Source organism: Loxodonta africana, chromosome 6 (assembly GCF_030014295.1).
Source record: "Loxodonta africana isolate mLoxAfr1 chromosome 6, mLoxAfr1.hap2, whole genome shotgun sequence".
Taxonomy (NCBI): Eukaryota; Metazoa; Chordata; class Mammalia; order Proboscidea; family Elephantidae; genus Loxodonta; species Loxodonta africana.
Genome location: NC_087347.1, coordinates 75633266 through 75652015, shown reverse-complemented (window position 1 = coordinate 75652015; position 18750 = coordinate 75633266). Strand labels below are relative to the sequence as shown.

The 18750-nt window shown below is 38.5% G+C and overlaps 1 protein-coding gene across 2 annotated transcripts in view; it reads right to left on the bottom strand.

Annotated features, from left to right (window-relative positions):
• Positions 1 to 9112: 9112 nt before the first annotated feature.
• The window catches only part of TLK1 (tousled like kinase 1), a 136693-nt gene continuing 127055 nt past the window's right edge, over positions 9113 to 18750 (bottom strand). For both annotated transcript variants that reach the window (XM_064287010.1, XM_023542860.2), the window contains exons 19-21: positions 16723 to 16834; positions 15653 to 15760; positions 9113 to 13036 (exon numbers count right to left, since the gene is read on the bottom strand). In XM_064287010.1, coding sequence (XP_064143080.1) covers positions 12860 to 13036; positions 15653 to 15760; positions 16723 to 16834 — 397 coding nt within the window. In that variant the 3' untranslated portion in view covers positions 9113 to 12859. The remainder of the gene's footprint in view (positions 13037 to 15652; positions 15761 to 16722; positions 16835 to 18750) is intronic.

Here is an 18750-nt window from a genome sequence, read left to right as displayed (position 1 = left end):
GCATTGGCTCCAGGGGAAGGCTCTCTCTGTCAGCTCTGGAGGAAGGTCCTTGTCCTCAATCTTCCCCTGGTCAAGGAGCTTCTCAGGTGCAGGGACCTCACACCCAAATGAAGTGCTCTGCTCCTGATGCTCCTTTCTTGGTGGTATGAGGTCCCCAACTCTCTGTTTGCTTCCCATTCCTTTTATCTCGTGAAAGATAAAAGGTGGTACAGGCCCCACCCCAGGGAAACTCCCTTTACCTTGGATCAGGGAGATGACCTTGGGAAGGGTGGTGTTACAATCCCACCTTAATCCTTTTAACATAAAATTACAATCACAAAAGGGAGGACAACCACAGAATACTGGGAATCACAGCCTAAGCAAGCTGACACATATTTTACGGGGACACAAGTCAATCCATGATGATGCTTTTCTGATATATGCTCTCATGATTTCAGTGTAAATATAAAAAGACCATTTGAAGATAAAAAAATTTTCAACCTTAAAAATTCTCAAAAAAACACAAGTTGAATTATTTTTGGCTTGTCACAGATGAACAGAGGTATAGAGAAACAGATGAACACATATGCTATTGTTGTTATTAGTGCCGTTGAGTTGGTTCCTACTCATAGTGACCCTATGGTACAACAGAACTAAACACTGCCTAGTCGTGCGCTATCATCACAATCGTTATGCTTGGGCCCATTGTTGCAGCCACTGTATCAGTCCATCTTGTTGAGGTGGTGGTCAGGGTGAATTATCCCTGTCAAGACTGTAATTCCTCTTTGCCTGCTACTCTCTAGACACAGGAGCTCAGTGTGTCCCCTGGTCAGAACTGTTGGTAGTGGTAGCTGGGCACCATCTAGTTCTTCTGGTCTCAGGTTAGAAGAGGCTGTGGTTCATGTGGGCTGTTAGTCCTGTGGACTAGTGTCTTCTCTGAGTCTTTGGTTTCCTTCATTCTCTTTTGCTTCAGATGTGTACAGACCAATAGTTGTATATGAGATGGCTGCTTACAAACTTTTAAGACCCCAGACACTACTTAACCAAACTTGGATGTAGGACGTTATATTTATGACCTATGTTATACCAATGACTAAATTGTTCCATGAGACTATGGTCTCAAGCTCAAGGCTGTTCTTGAATGAAGCTGCAGGGCAGCTATAGTCATTTGGCTTGCATTTATGTATCGAGGCAATCCATTCATAAACAGTTTTTTTCTTCCATCGGCTTATCACAAGGGATCCCTCATAGGACTGTAGGTATGAGTTAAGGGAGAGGACCTCTTGTCATGGTGGCAAATGGCATGGGGGGTCTGGGTTACCAGCTCTTGCAGCTTGCTTGTGCCTTCCAGTCCTGACCATGCTTGATCCTGGACATACCAGACCTTTGATGTTGTGCTTTTGACCAAACCTGGTTCTTGATGGTCACTTCCAAGTGCATGGTCACTTTGTGCCCTGCAGTCAGATGCTCCATCTCTACTAGGGCCTGGTATCACAGCAGGAGTTATTTTTCAAAAGGCATATAATTCTCTCCTAGAAATTTCATGGTCTTGCTCCAGAACCTCAAGGGCTTATATTGCAGTTCTGCCTTGGGCTTGTCACAAACTTCACTCTGCTTTTTATTTTTATTTTTTTAATTTTTATTGTGTTTTAAGTGAAAGTTTACAAATTAAGTGTCTCTCACACAAAAACCCATATACACCTTGCTACACACTCTCAATTACTCTCCCCATAATGAGACAGCCTGCTCTCTCCCTCCACTCTCTTTTCGTGTCAATTTCGCCAGCTTCTAACCCCCTCCACCCTCTCATCTCCCCTCCAGGCAAGAGATGCCAACATAGTCTCAAGTGTCCACCTGATCCAAGAAGCTCACTCCTCACCAGCATCCCTCTCCAACCCACTGCCCAGTCCAATCCATGTCTGAAGAGTTGGCTTCGGGAATGGTTCCTGTCCTGGGCCAAAAGAAGGTCTGGAGGCCATGACCATCAGGGTCCTTCTAGTCTCAGACCATTAAGTCTGGTCTTATGAGAATTTGGGGTTTGCATCCCACTGTTCTGCTCCCTCAGTGGTTCTCTGTTGTGTTCCCTGTCAGGGCAGTCATCGGTTGTAGCCAGGCACCATCTAGTTCTTCTGGTCTCAGGATGATGTAGTCTCTGGTTCATGTGGCCCTTTCTGTCTCTTGGGCTCATAATTGCCTTGTGTCCTTCGTGTCCTTCATTCTCCTTTGATCCAGGTGGGTTGAGACCAACTGATGCATCTTAGTTGGCTGCTTGCTAGCGTTTAAGACCCCAGATGCCACTCTTTAAGGTGGGATGCAGAATGTTAATAAATTTTATGATGCCAATTGACTTACATGTCCCCTGAAACCATGGTCCCCAGACCCCTGCCCCCTATTATGCTGGCCTTCGAAGCAGTTTATTTAGGTAACTTCTTTGCTTTTGGTTTAGTCCAATTCTGCTGACCTCCCTTGTATCCTGTGCTGTCTTTCCCTTCACCTAAAGTAGTTCTTATCTACTAGTGAATGCCCCTCTCCCACCCTCCCTTCCCACCCCCCCTCGTAACCACAAAAGAATGTTTTCTTCTCAGTTTCAACTATTTCTCAAGATCTTGTAATATGGGTCTTATACAATATTTGTCCTTTTGCAACTAATTTCACTCAGCATAATGCCTTCCAGGTTCCTCCATGTTATGAAATGTTTCACAGACTCCTCACTGTTCTTTATCCAATGCATAGTATTCCATTGTGTGAATATACCGTAATTTATTTATCCATTCATCCATTGATGGGCACCTTGGTTGCTTCCAGCTTTTTGCTATTGTAAACAGTGCTGCAGCAAACATGGGTGTGCATGTATCTGTTCACGTAAAGGCTTATTTCTCTAGGACATTTTCCAAGGAGTGGGATTGCTGGATCGTATGGTAGTTCCATTTCTAGCTTTTTAAGGAAGTGCCAAATCGATTTCCAAGGTGGTTGTACCATTTGACATTCCCACCAGCAGTGTGTAAGTGTTCCAATCTCTCCACAGCCTCTCCAACATTTATTATTTTGTGTTTTTTGGATTAATGCCAGCCTTGTTGGAGTGAAATGCAATCTCATTGTAGCTTTGATCTGCATTTCTCTAATGACTAATGATCGTGAACATTTCCTCATATATCTGTTAGCTACCTGAATGTCTTCTTTAGTGAAGTGTCTATTCCTATCTTTTGCCCATTTTCTAACTGGGTTGTCTTTTTGCAGTTGAGTTTTTGCAGTATCAGGTAGATTTTAGAGATCAGGCACTGAGACTGAAATGTCATAGCTAAAAACGTTTTCCCAGACTGGAGGTAGTCTTTTTACTCTTTTGGTGAAGTCTTTGGATGAGCATAGGTGTTTGATTTTTAGGAGCTCCCAGTTAATCTAGTTTTTCTTCTGCATTTTTTATAATGTTTTGTATACTGTTTATGCCATGTATTAGGGAGCCTAATGTCCCTATTTTTCTTCCATGATCTTTATCATTTTAGATTTTATATTTAGGTCTCTGATCCATTTTGAGTTAGTTTTTGTGCATAGAGTGAGGTATGGGTCTTGTTTCATTTTTTTGCAGATGGATCTCCAATTATGCCAGCACCATTTGTTAAAAAGCCTGTCTTTTCCCCATTTAACTGTTTTGGGCCTTTGTCAAATATCAACTGCTCATATGTGCATGGATTTATGTCTGGATTCTCAATTCTGTTCATTGGTCCATGTATCTGTTGTTGTACCAGTACCAGGCTGTTCTGAGTACTGTGGTGGTACAATAGGTTCTAAAATAAGGTAAAGTAAGGCCTCCCACTTTTTCTTTTTCAGTAATGCCTTATTTATCCAGGGCCTCTTTTAATGTTTTGATGGTGTTGTCATTTACAGATTAACCTCTCTGGTTCCCTGTTGTACATCTTTTATTTTTGAATAGTCCTTGAGAGTTCATTCCCTAGGTTGGTATCTGGCTGGTGTGATCTTGCATCCTAGATTCTGGCTGTCCTCTGATGTTTGTTCTCAAACCGAAGGACTCCCTTTAATAATTCCTTCAAGTTTTTTTTTTTTTTTTTTTTAACATATTCCTTTAATTTCTGTTTATCTGGAAATGTCCTAATTTTCATCATCGTATTTGAGTCAGAGTTTTGCAGGATATATTATTCTTGGTTGGCAATTTTTTTCTTTCAAGGTTTTATATATGTCACCCCATTGCCCTCTTGCCTGCATGGTTTCTGCCAAGTAATCAGAGCTGAGTCTTGTTTCCGTTCTGTGTCTTTTCATCGATATACCCTCAGGATTTGTCGTCTTTGGTTTTAGCAACTCTGATTATGATATACCTTGGTTATTTTCATTTGGGGTCTATCCTATGTGGTGTTTGTTGAGCTTCTTGGATGGTCACCTTTTCATATTTCATGATATTAGGAAAGTTTTTTGTCAACAATTCTTCAATGATCCTGTTTTCCATTTTCTCCCTCTGTTCTGGAACTCTGATCACTTGCAAATTCTTGCTTTTGATTGTATCCCACATCATTTTCAGGGCTTATTGATTCTTCTTTATTTTTATTTTTTCTCAAAAGGGGTTTCCAAGTATTTGTCTTCAGTGTTGCTGATCCTATCTTCCATTGTTTCAAACATGCTCCTTATTCTATGACACTATCCATTTCTGAAATTTTGTTATCTTTTGCATTTCCAGTTTATTTCTAGTTGTGAATTTTGATATTTTGTTCCTGCAGTTTTCCCAAATTCTTCCATTGTTTTGTATTTTCCATGATTTATTTTTTCTCACTTTTGTCTGCTTTTTGCTTTAACTGTTGAATAGTAAAAGAATCTCTGAATATAAGAGATTTGAATTCCCTATCAGGTAGTTCCAGTGTTGTCTTCTACTGAAAAGTCATCTGTTTTATTTTGCATGCCTATGGAACCATCCTGTCCTGTGTTTTTGTGTGTTTCAATATTCTCTGCTATCTTTGGAACATTCAGTAGTTACTTTATTGATTGCAGATTTGTTTTGTCACACTTTTTTATTTGGTTATATCTGAGCAGGTAGGCTGTGTTCTTTGTTTCCTCATCTATGGGCACAATACTTTTCACCTCCTTGTCCAATGGGCAGGGCCAGTCACTCATTTATTGTGCAGTGGGGCTGGTCCAGATAGAGAGGGGCTGGGCTGGGTTGTTTATGGCACACACTGGGGCTGACAAGGCAGGACAAGGGTCAGTGCAACCAGATCTGGTAGGTCGTGCCTGTGCTGCTCGGGGGTGCAATGTTCAGTCCACATTGCAGATAGGCAGGTGATTTGTGGAGCTAAGTTGGTATGTAAAAGGAGAGAAACAGGCCCTCCTCCCCCCCCCCAAAAAAGGCTGAGGGAGCCTGCTGTCAAAGTGGTAAGATGAGACACTGAGAAATGAAGGAGAAAAAAATTTAAAAAATGCCCCCAGGGATTCCACTGGTGGCTGGGTGGCTCCCAGGCCTCAGGGCACAATCCGCCTAGAGTGGGTGGAGATGGCACACAGCACCAGGTATTCAGGAGACACGAAAAGATGGAAAGCAGAGATGAGAAATTGAGAAATTAAAAAATAATCAAAAAGAAAAAAAGGCCCCCAGGGATCCCACCAATGCAGTGCACAGGCCACGGAAGTGGCTTCCAAGCTGCGTGGTACAGCCCGGCCAGAAGGAGCAGAGATGGCACACAGTGCCTGGTATTCAGGAGACAGGGGAAAAAAAGTTTAGAGAGAGATGAGAAACCAAGAATTGAAAAAAAAAAAAGGGGGGGGGGAATGCTCCAGGGATCCCACCAGCGTGGTAGCGCAGATCAGGGAAGCAGTTCCCCAGCTGAGTGGCACTTCACAGCCTGTCAGGAAGGAGCAAAGATGGCACACGGAGCCCAGCGTTTGAGAGAAAGGAGGGGGAGGAGGTAAGGCAGGGAAGAAAACAAAAGAAGCTGAAAAAAGCAACACTAGTAACAATAGCACTGAAATAGCCAGCTGGTGTGGGCAGAGTGAATCCAAGTGGCATGGAGCTGACTCCTCCCAGCCGAGTTACCATGGCCCGTTGGGAAGCAGCATAGGCCAAGCAGAGGGATGAAGGGTAGGGCGTGGGAAAGTGTTTGTCACTGGTTACCAGGTGCTGTCTTCTGCTGGGGGCTCCGTGAAGGTACTTTCCTGTACTCCTTGTCTGCCGATCTCTGACAGGAGTCCAAGATGGTGTATCTGTGCTGCGTTAGCTGATATGGGACCTCTGCTCTAATCTCTCCTTGCTTCTGTTCTGTCAGTTTTTTTTATTCCATTTGGTCCTTGGATGAGTTCTCTCTTCATTTGATGCGTAGGGTTCCAGGATTGATGTTTGTATCTGTTTTAGTTTTTCAGGTCTTTGCTGTGGTGGGAGGGTGTGGTGCTTCCGTCTATAGCCCCACGTTGGCTCTGCCTCCCTGAACCTCTTTTTAGGGCACAGCCTCCAGAGGTTTCAGCTGAGAACCTGGCAGGTCTTTGTTACCATTTCAGTCCTTAAAGACTCCAGGAGATTCCTCTAGATGAGAGGTTTTCAGGTTAGCATCTTAGGCTCTTGCCCCATGCAACTTCAAAATCAGATAGAGACCAGCCCTGTGTTTGAGGTCAAGAAACCTCTTCCAAAAGTACAAGCAGGTGACATGTAAAGCTGGATTGTTTGTTTTGTCATTTAAATTTCTGAGGGTAACAGAGATAGTGCCTCCCTTGCAGTTGATTTGAGGCTACATGCCTGAATTCCAGCAAAGACTCAGTGATGGCGATCTGTCACTTCTAGTCTGAGGCTTGTAAGAAACACAACATGGAAGCATCTTGAATGCCTGAGTCACCACATGGAGGAGAGCTGTCTTGAAGAGCTCCCCAGATGATTTACCTAGCCTGCTTTGGATTTTGCATGACTGAGAAATAAACCTTTGTTTTGGGTAGTTAATTTGTTATCACTGCCTCTCCTATCCTATTTACACTAACATTTCACATTAGGATGGGGAAAAAAAAAAATAAGGATTTTATGCTTTGAGGTGTGAAAAAACAAACAAAACCCTTAAAGTAACCCAACACCTTCACAATGCAATCTGAGTTGGGTACCCACAACACGGTGAGACCATTTGTAAGAACTTGAATGCTCCTGTATTTTACTTTCTCATCAATTATTAGTATTTACTAAAATGTATAAATGTGTTTGGCACAGTTTCAGTTTCTGTATCAGTAAAAGGTAAAACAGACACAGAATAACAGTTTTAACCTATGAATATGTTCTTGTAGAGACCAGGATTGGATTCAAAATTTTAATTTTGTGGTGATGGCAAACTGCTACAACTGCCAATGTTTCCATTATGGTTTCATCCAACTGTGTCCCACTGAAAGAAATACTCTTGGTGCCAAGACTTGGCCAGTGAAACAGAGGGAAAAGAGCTTTTTGAAATGTTTATATTACAAGTCCAAAACAAGGTACTTTGTTACCACTTCCAGCTCTCAATGCTGGGCCACTAACTTACCAGTAATGCAATTCCTTCTAACAAACATAGAATCGACAATTTTCCGAAAGCAACTCTTTACATTTTCCAGATTTTGTCTCTGAATATGATTTTTTCCAGAGATGTGAAGAGGAGTTACCTTTATACAATGAATTGCTCTGTGGAACCTGAAACTTGCCTTCAACTATTTCCAGGGTCATTAGCAGAATGACTATCCTCCATACATACCACCAGAAATTCTATTACTTTTCCTTACAAATCAATTTACGATTAACGATTACTACTTTCCTTACTTTGTAATTAAAAAAAATCAACAAAATATAAAGAAGAAAACATCTTAAGTTACACTTTAAAAAAAAAATTAGCATAGCTTAATTCCCTTAAATATTATTTCACTCCCAAAGAAACTACAAAGCACACACTTTTGATCAAACACAGGGGTATGTTTAAATACTAAAAAGCTGTTGATATGAGACACACATACAAACTTGTGCCTATGTTGTTCAAATGCTTTAAGTTTCTAGTTTTATATCAACTTGGTTACTATGTAATTCTGTATCCCAAATAATGCATGACCTCATTATGGCCTGGTCATTCTTCCAAACTCATGTTCTTAAAAAGGTTTCTATTTATAACTATGCATATATAAAATGCATTGTCAAAATGAAACATTAGGATTTTTTGTTTCACTAGTCTGGATACCACTACAGTGTTTATTTAATCTTCGCAGTGACTTGAACACAAATCAATCTTGGGATCCAAATCACATCCCTAAAGTGAACAAAAAAGGGCGGAGCTCCAGAAATGGCCACCAGTTAGGTCTGCAACCCACAATAATCATCTGCCTTCTGTGTGCATGTAGAAACTTCCAAAATAGCTGCATGTACTGGAGTAGAGGAGACATGTATGGAGCCTACCATATGTCATTGTAACAGGCAGGGCTCATACTAAGAAGCTGTGCTAGAAAACAAAACAAACCAAACCACCCCACTGCCATTGAGTAGATTCTGACTCCTTGTGACCCTACAGGATGGGTAGAACTGCCCCATAGGGTTTCCAAGGCAGCGAGTCTTTTTGGAAGCAGAATGCCACTATTCTTCTGTGGGATGGCTGATGGGTTTGAATCCCCAGTGGATCTTTGGGTTAGTAGGTGAATGCTTTACACTGCACTACCAGGGCTCCTTGCAGCTACACACAGATGGGTTAAAACACTTCCAAGCCAGTTGATAGTTACTGCCTGGAGTCTCCTGAGCTCTCCCTCACCTGGAGGCCCCTCCCTCCCTCAGGACCTCCTGGGTGGGCTAAGGAGGAAGGTGTAAGTTATTGTTTTTTTTCTTTTTAGTTCTTGCACTGCATTCCTCCAGCTTCCATTTTCAGGTACTCTAATCATTCCCTTGGTTGAAACTTGAGTCAAGCATGGTAAAACGGTTTCTTAAAAGAATTTAAATTACCTGGGGAAGCAAAGCAGAATGCATCTTATAAATAGGGGAAAAGTAATAATTTTGAATTTTAAACAATAATGAAAATAGCAACTTACATACATGTGGCATTTACTATGTGCTGGGCAAAGGTCAGCAGTTTGGATCCATGAGCTGCTCCCTGGAAACCCTATGGGGTAGTTCTACTCTGTCCTATAGAGTTGCTAGGAGTTGGGATCGAGGCAACAGCAAAGGGCTTTTTTTTTTTTTTTTCGGGGAGGGACAGGGTTCTAAGCGCTTTACAGGTGAATCACTTCTTCCTCACAACCACTCTGTATGGTAGGTACTATTGTTACCCCAGCTTCAGATGAGGAATGGGAAGGACAGGTATTACATAGCAGTCAACATGTGAACCCAAACAATCTGGTTCCAAAACCTGAGCTCTTAACGACTGTATCTTATTGCCTATCTTAAATGGTCATAAATACGTAATCCACATTCCTAGTATTTTAACAAGTGAGGATTTCTAGGTGGAAGCCATGCATTTTGGTCGTGACTAGAAATTAGCCTTCTACTAAGAAGAATCTCTGGCTCTATGCAATTTCTGAAGTTGGTTTACACACATTTACTCATATTTTTTCCATTTTAAAATTAAAGAATTCCCGGGGGGAAAAATCTTAAAAAAGAGGGGGGGAGGTGGGAAGGGGAAAGTAGATGGAGATGAACGTGTTTTAGGAAATAAAGATACTTCAAAATGATGGAAAAGTTATTTATACTCTAAGAACAGCTGCAGAATTCCAGAAACTTGGGGACTAGAATTCTACTAATTCAATTTAAAAAACAGCTGCCAAAAGCACTTTTTGATTTAGATTGTTAATGTCTTCAGAACATTGAGATCTGGTAATATTTGGGAGGAAAATGATCAGATGACATGTCAAAATTTAAAATGGGATTAGAGAAAGACCTGCCAATGTGATTTTAAAGGTAGAAGAAGTAGGGCTTTCACTTTCACACAAAAACAAACAACAATGTAATTAAATTGAAAGAGTAAACCAACAAATGAAATGGGCTGTACAGTCTGCATTCCCACTAAAACAGGGCTAATAATAACATGATGGTAATCAAGATTGATTTAATAAGTAATGATGAACAGCAAACAACACACAATATGCTCTTTAAATGTTTCTCTGAAACTCTCCGCCACTTTGGCTTCATGTAATGAGGTATTTGTAGAAGACAAGTATTTGTTCACATTTTATATAGCATTTAAATGGAAAGAGTTCTATTTTAGGAGGGGGGAATGGCAGTGGGTAAGGAAAAAATAGATTCTTTATTTTTGAAAAAGAATCAAATACCCCTCCCTCCCCAACTTACAAATTATTAGGATGGTTTCTACACTTATTTCCTCTCAACATGCACATTAATCAAAGCAAGGTCTTAAAATTATATGCAGGAATGGTACATTTTTATCTTGCATCAGTGCTGACTCTTTAAGAGAGAAGACCTTGGCAATTATCTCAGGGATGTAAGACATGCTTTAATTCTGAGGACAGACATCAGGACACTAGAAAACAACTGAACCCCAAAAGAGATTAGAGCCAAATATTGCCAGTGACTTTGAAATTATTTAGGTAAGTACCAAGTTCCCATGTAAAGGTAACAGTAAATTATTCCATCTGGTTCAGTTAGCCATCTTGTCCTTGTTGGGTTACTAGCATATTATCCAAAATATGTAGTAGCACTTGTTTAGATAAACCTTAGAGGAGGAGATGGTCTACTAAATTGATTACTATCCTATATATCTTTAATTCTAAGACCCAGGTCAAGGAAGCAGTTTCATTGTATGGCTTGTTTTCCTCCTTTTGACACTAGCAGTCAATCATATTTATTTGTAAATAATATTGTAAAGCAAAGATCTATGTCTGTATTACTTTTTCAACCTCGTTAGATTTATATGTCTACTTAATACTCAGCCTGCCAAAATTTTAAATAAAACTAGGCATTTTCTTTTAATTCATTACTTTAAATAACAGTTACTATATGAACATAGAACTTTATGATTCAGAAAGACGAAAACTCAAACAACAAAATTAAAAAACTTGTGGGCAGTATCTAATACACTCAATCAAGGCTAACATTTCATTACCATGTCAATATGTTTTATAGAATTTCTATCGTAATCTACAGAGGAACAGGTATAGCCCTAAACTGTTCCTGATAGCGCTACATGTTACTTACCCAGGATTAGCCTCGATAATGGTTATTAGGTTTACTTTAACAGCTTGAAACTCTTTATGCTTGTCCTGAAATATACTTAAAGAATTTATTCAGCTGATTCTTAAGTAAAGGAGCCAAGTCAGTCAATATTTTAAATCTCAAAAGCTCCCTTCAAACTAATTTTTCATAGTCTTTAAATTTTAACTGTCATTGTTTATTACTGTTTTGGCTACATTCTCTACAATTTCAGCAGCATCTTAAAGAGACAATGTGTCTATGTACAATGAAAAAACAAAATGGCTTGCAACATGAGAAATAAGAGCCACAGTTGAACTGTACAATATTAGTAAGAGTCTGTGGTAAGTATAGTCTCCTTGTTTTGTAACATGGACAACTCACATGTAAGTATCAGCATTATGAATGTGACAATAAAGAAATAATCTACAGGAGTGAAATAATGGTTTCTACTGAATAAGGCAGTTAGAAAATGTTTCACATTTTAACAAATCTGTCCAAACCACAAGAAACTTGTTTATGGGACCATTATCCCATTTTACTGCTAAGAACATTATAGAACAATTTATAAATCTAGTATCTATGTGCTCCACAGCCCCAAAACCCAAGAAACTGATTTAAAAAAATTCTGTATTTCCAACATTGATCATTTTTACATGCCTTGATTGTTAATGAATGCCTGGTTTTACTCTGTCTGTATGATGTACAGTCAACTTGCACCTTTAAGGAGGTCATTCAATTTTTTAGCAAAGAAGCAACATCATTTAGCAGCAATTAAAGCGCCTTCAAGAAGACTTAAAAAAAATACAATATCCAATTAGAAAAGCCATATTTTTTAAAACATTTTTACAAGAATAAGCTGCTGAAATTTAGTAATTCAAATATGACATCTGTACAACAATTTACAATAGAGCTAGAAGGGAATTTATCATTATCCTGCATAGAACTGGTCTGCATTTGGTTACATACTATCACTTGCTTTTTGTGAACATGGCCTGGTAACAAAAGAAAGATACCTGTTAAGAATCCTAATGTATTGAAAACACTGGAAATATTATAATTTAGTGAATTCAACTGATTTCTAAACAAGCAGCTCATTTTGTCAAAGGTGTAAAGGTATCTAGGAAGAACGGCTCTCCCTTTAATATAACCAGTGAGAAAAACGGACATGTGATTTCGAGGTACAACTTGGTAAAAGCCAGAACAGGCAAATGACAAAGTTAACTTTGTCCAAAGGTTCTAACGCTCAACATTCTATTACTACAAAACAACTGTCAAGGTCATTCAGTTCTTACTTTGGTTTCAACAACTGCCAAATGCTGAAGAATGTATCCAGGCACTGTAGTTCTTATCTGTTAGAAATATGTCTCATTTTTTCCCATGTTGTTTTTAAATAATGAAAAACTACCCTTCATTATTAGAACTCTCCAGTAACAACCAAATGTATTTAAGTATTATAAACGCTATTTACAGTGTTCCCTCAAACAAACAAAACACCATTTTTCTTCTAGCTTAACATGGTACTCCTGTTTATGTGCAACAGGCAGTTCTCCTTCACCGCTCAAGATTACAGTCAGAGCGTACACTTATTCACTGTCCATGATCCACTCTTGTACAAATGATGCTATAAGAACTTTAGTTTACTAACAGTTCTTAACCATATCCTGCATAAAAAAAGAAAAAACAAAAAACACTCAAATGCTTTCAAACTCAAGTGTGCATCTGGAAACAATCCAAAGGTATCATGCCAATCTTGGAGCAAAGTCAGTAAGAAATTATGCTTGAAGAAGGGGGTGTAGGGGATACTGTCAGCCCAGCCATGTGTAAGTTTCCAGAAGAATTTGATCTTCTCATATGAGGGAGAAGGTATGGGTCATTTGCCAGTTGGTGCACATCAAATCGATCTTCTTTCCGGTATGCCAAACAGCGTCTTATGAAGGCCTTACAACAAAAAGGTCAGCAATTAAAACAATCCTTTTCTAAACAATCAACTGAATCCTACAGAAGGATGGACACACTTAAGACAATAAATAGATCTCATTTTACTGGAAGTGCAAACCTTAAAGAAATAAAAAATTTCTGTAGCAACAAAATTATCACTCCAAATTCAACTCTCACCTCACAGCCCCTAGTGGTTCAATTCATAGTCATTATTATTGCAAGCATTTGAACTTATTGCTGAAAAGTTGCATTTCTGCTTATAAAATTCTGGACACTTTTTTTTTCCCTTAGCATTTTTCTTCTATTAAGACAACCTTCCCACCCTCATCCAATTTTACTATCAGTTTAACCTGGCCAAAGAGTAGGGTGCCATTTTTAACCTCAATATTTTTTTCCTATTGGAACTGACTCAATGGCAACAGGTTTTTTTTTTTTTTTTTAATTGCACATAAAGACTTTCTTTACAAAGGGAACACTGAAGTGACATTTTCATTAAAGTTTCTGTTTCTTAGGTTAGCCTTGTATATCATTACACTTTCGAAAAAGCGAAATAATAGAATAAAATCACTCTTTTTTTCCTTTTTGACCCTGTTTTACATATTCTCTTTCCTTGATACAGCTTCTTACAAAAAAGCACTGAAGTATAACATTTGGTAACCTCTGTGCTGACTTCTAACATCATTGTTGACTTTTGCTTGTTTTGAACTTTCTGTAGATGGAATCATAGATTATGTGTTCTCCTCTGCCTGGCTTCCTTCACTCACCGTTATGTTTGTTAAGATCCATCCGTTTTGGGGGGCAACAGATAAAATGTTCTCAAGGGACAACTGATAAAAATTGTTCCCTTTCTTACTGCTGACACTAGAAATAACTTCAGCCTGCCCTGAAATTCCACACAAATTCGCAAATTAAAACATTTGTAGGAAAAAAAAAAAAAAAAACCTAAATGGAAGTTTAATCACATTAAAAAGTAACTATTTTGCTTTGAAATTCATTATAAATTTTTCTCTAAAACCAGGTCTAGTTATTTTTATTATATTATGGTTAGCTTACTTCTATTTATAAAACATCTATTTGATCACTTAGATCTTATCTTTCTGAAGTCTTTCACAAATCAAAAAAAGTTTCAGAGAGCACACTGAAAAGATTAAGATGGAGAAAAAAATCAAGAGTGACTGACACGTTGATGGCAGGGTTTGTGGGGGGGAACAGCTCCCAAGAGCAGGGTTAAGGGTAAACAGTCTATAACAAATAAATGTACTTAAGATTTCCATCCCAGGTCAGGGGGAAGTACTTGGCAAAGAGGGGCTCTGTGGGGATAAGAGGTAAAAATCCATGCGAGCTTCCCTGCCTCCTTCCCCAGATTCCAGGATAGAACCAGAAATGGCTAAATGAGACTCCTCTTTGGCACACTCCACTCCCTCTTGGTCATTTTTTCCCCAATATTTGAAAAATAAATGGATTTTGTTTTGACTAAATTAATTTAATCCTGTTCTCACTGAGGTTGTAGACAAAAAGGGAAGACTTAGATGCTAGCACCATTAAGGTATTTTAATTACATTTATCTTTTTTTCCTTGATTTTCTTATTGTTGTAAGATGCGTTTATCGTCTTAATTGTCAAAATCTTCTAACACAGTCATTCGAATAACTTGCAAAAAACCAATAAAGATGTAAGGGACAAAATGTAATGCTGAACATTTCCAATAAACACAACTTACTTAACTACATGAAAACCAGTACATTTTCAATTCCAAGTCTAGTGTAACCTCAAACAGGGGCTATATTGAGTATTATTTGTCTATACTCTAAGAACGTAGAACATACGTAATACCTGTTTATGAATTATTCTATGGCTTGGGCTATTCACACCAGAAAAAATAGAAACAAGTGTTTTTCTTAGGAATTTCACAGGGTTTAGAAAAGGGAAGACTCCAACAGGAGTTCTCAAAAAAAAATGAGCTCTGTGACAGCAGGCTTTTTCAAGGGCTAGTACAGGGCAGCAAAAAGGTCAAGGACGTGGATTATGGAGTCTGGCAGAAGCAGATACCTCTGAGCCACTGCTCTGCTACTTACTCGGCTGGTATGATTCTAGACAAGGCACTTACTTTTGCTATGGCTTGGCTGGTTTCCTACACTATAAAACAGGATAACAAATGTACCTATACCTCATAACGTTGTTAAAAGACAACGTATATAAAGCATCAAAACGATGTTCAGCACATAGTAAGCACTGAATTTAAGTGGTAGTTATTATTATTACTATTATTACTTCTCATATACTTAAACATCCCAGGTGAAGTATCAATATAAGCTGATACATCAGACATAAAGGTAATAATGGCCCCAAATCTTGTAATTTTCCCTCATTTTCGAAAAAACAAGTTGGTGTGCACAAAGAAACAAACCGTCTTTACGTCCTTAGAAGATAAAAATTACCACAACCAAAGGCCTAAGCAACTCCTCTTTCCAGGGCAAACCACCAGCTCCTACTAGACTGATTTCCTGTGAAGCAGCAATCCCTTTTACTTTACCTACTAATAAGTACTTAGTTTGTCTTAAATGCAAGTTATGAAACAAAATTTACCTTACAGAACTTATTTACATAAACTTAGTACCTTGGCTTCACTGCTTACAACTGGTTTTACAGGGAACTGGACTTCTGTGGCTTTTAATATTGTGTTTTCTTGAAGGATGTCCTGTTGAGATTGATTGTGGCCAAATGGCTAAAAATATTGAATAAAAAGGTGAGAAATTTATCTCTCACAATATTTAAACAAAGATATCATTAGTAAATCCCCAAGATGTAAACGATTCATGTTCTAAAATTTTTTCCTGTTATTTAGAGCTTTAATCGATCCTTAACACTGTTAAGAAGCAATAGAAAACAATGCTGTAGCAATGTAAGTAAATAAGATAAAATAGAAATACAAATTTAAAGTTTCTCTTGAATGTTTAAAAAAATAAAGTTTATTTAGAGAAGAGATAAAGAAGTAGTGGAAATATCCATGAAGATTCCAAAGAATAAAACGCTTTGTGCATGATATGCTAACTTAAGTGAAATAGCTCTGGGTTTGGAGTTAGGAGATCTGGGTTTGGTCCTAACTTGCTGTGTATTTCCCAACAAGTCCCTTAACCTCTCTTTCCATATTTACCAAATGAAGGCATGGGTTGGGAGGTGGACTAGATGGTTATCTATGGTAACTTGTACTTCTGACTTCAATATAAAACAAGGTATGGGAAGAATTAAGACTATGTTAGATGGTATTTCCCTGAGGAAGCACAGGAGAAACTATGCCTGGGCCAAAGGTGTGGTGTGTGTGAGGAGGAGGGGAGGACAGAAGGGAAGGGGAGTATGTAAGAAGTGGAGAGAATGTTTGGAGGATAATGAAGTGTTTTGATTTCAGTATTTCCAATCACAGAACATGTTAGTACTGTTAATAGTTACTTCTTTTCCTTAAACAAACAAACAATAAAAGCAAAAGCAAAAAGCAGGCCAAGCAGACTGGTGTGAAATTAAAGTAATTCTGATCCATGGAAATTTGAGGAAGAAATAGAGCAAAAGCCTGGCTTCCCTTGGAAGGATCTAAACTGACAGCATGTTAATGATACTTTGCCTTTAAAAGGGGGAAAAATTCAACAAAATTTGTCTCTATAAACTGAAACTGGTGTAACTTAACTACCTTACCTTCCTACCATAGAGACACTGAAAAAAGATGACTCCAACCGACCACACATCAACCTTGTTGGAAATCTTTGGTGGCTCTTTTCCAACTACAAAACACTCAGGAGGTAAATACCTATAGTTTTGGGGGAGATAAAAAGAAAAGGATACTTATTAACAACCTGTAACTTAAAACCTTCTAAAAATAAAAATCTTAGAATACTCACTTAATCCATACATGAATCTTAGGACTTTCATCAATGAAAACTATCAATTGGACTTTCAAAGCATTTACATTCTTACACCATTTGACTCTACAACTAAAACACACAACCTTAAACAAAAAATTATCATTAGAAATTACAGTGTTCTGATTTGAATATCTAATGATAGAAGAAATCCCCCCCCACCCCCTTCACCACTGTTCAAACTATAGGCAGCTTTCATCCTAAAATACCTATCTTTTGTTTGAACAAACTCAATAGCATTCACTGCCAAGAAGACTTCATATCTCATTTGTAACACAATACCCATCCCAATCTGGCAGCAACTTAAATCTCCAAAATCTGAACTCATTCCCATATTGGCTAGTCAAAGCCACCTCACTGGGTTCCCCACGGTGCTTTCTCTTCCTCTGTGCTTTTGCAGATGATGAATTCTAATGCCTTCCCCTAATCATTCCAAATCACTTGGTGAGCACTTTCTTCTTCAACACACTCGACCTCCAAAAGCCTTCTCTGCTTCTCTCCAGGCCGTTCTGCTTCTTGCCCATGCTGCTGCAGGACTTTACAGCTCCTCTGTATGGCACGAAACTACAATTACACTAGATGTGAGCAGCTCAAGGGGCTCTCACTTACTTTGCAGTTTGAAGCACTAGCAGCATCTGAAATGTATTGAGTATTCAAGAATGTATGCTATTTATAAGTTAATATTTTTTCATAAAGGAAAAGTAAAAATAAATTTAACACCTCAGGTGATAAAAACATCTACCAGGGATCCAAGCATTGCCCACTTCAAAAATTAAGATAAACTAAAAATTCTGAGAAGAAATAACAGAGCTAAATGGGACCTATCCTTTTATGCGTTAGTTTTGTACTCACTGTGCTAAAATTGTTGAGATTTCACCAGGATGCTGATAGAACTCTTAAAAAAAATACGTGAAATGTCTTTGAAGTAGAACCACCAAGATGACTAATACTTATTCACGATGTAAATTCTTTCCCAACCCCAAAATTAACTGAAAAGCTGTATTTGTCTTATCATTAAAAGTGTGTGATTTGTGCAGGCATATATGTGTGTGTGCGTAACTAAAACAAGAATGGCTCTTAAACACTAAGCTATATATATTACCTCTAAAATGGTTTAAACAAGGAGAGCAGTTGTAGGAATTAACACTGAAGACATTCGGGGGTGGGGGGCGGGGGGAGACCACTAGGACTCAGTGAATGATTGCACTGGAGACCTAAGAGAGAAAGACACTTGCAGAACTTTCCTTCCCAGTGATACTGACGAATACTTCAAGCTTCTGGAGATGAAAGATAATTTGCAAAAGCAATACACATGTGTACTCTAAAAGTCTGTTAAGTATCAGTGTTAGAAAGGATAAAAGGGTTATTAGGACATCCCAGTTTACCAATTACACAGCTGAACAACCCTTGTGACTGTAGAAATTAACATTTTTTGGAGCACTATTTCTATGAGAAACACTCCAGGTTCCTATGTGAAAACACCACAACTCTATCTCCTTCCTGCACAGCCCTGAAACATAAGCTTCCCTGCCTCCTGCCTACCTACCTGTAACAGGGAAGCTTCCCTGCTCTGCCCCACACGAGCAAAGCCAAAGTGAGAGGAAACAATACAGTGGGGAGTCTTTATTTATTTATTTAATAAATAAAACCAACAGAAACCCTGTTTTTGTTGGTTTTATTTATTAAAAAGTTTTAAGATTCTGTAGCTTAAAAAAAAAAACCCTGTCACTAAAATAAAAAGTCTTAATACTGATTGAGAATATTGACTTCTAAGTTTTTACAAGCTGGAATAATTTAAAAAAAA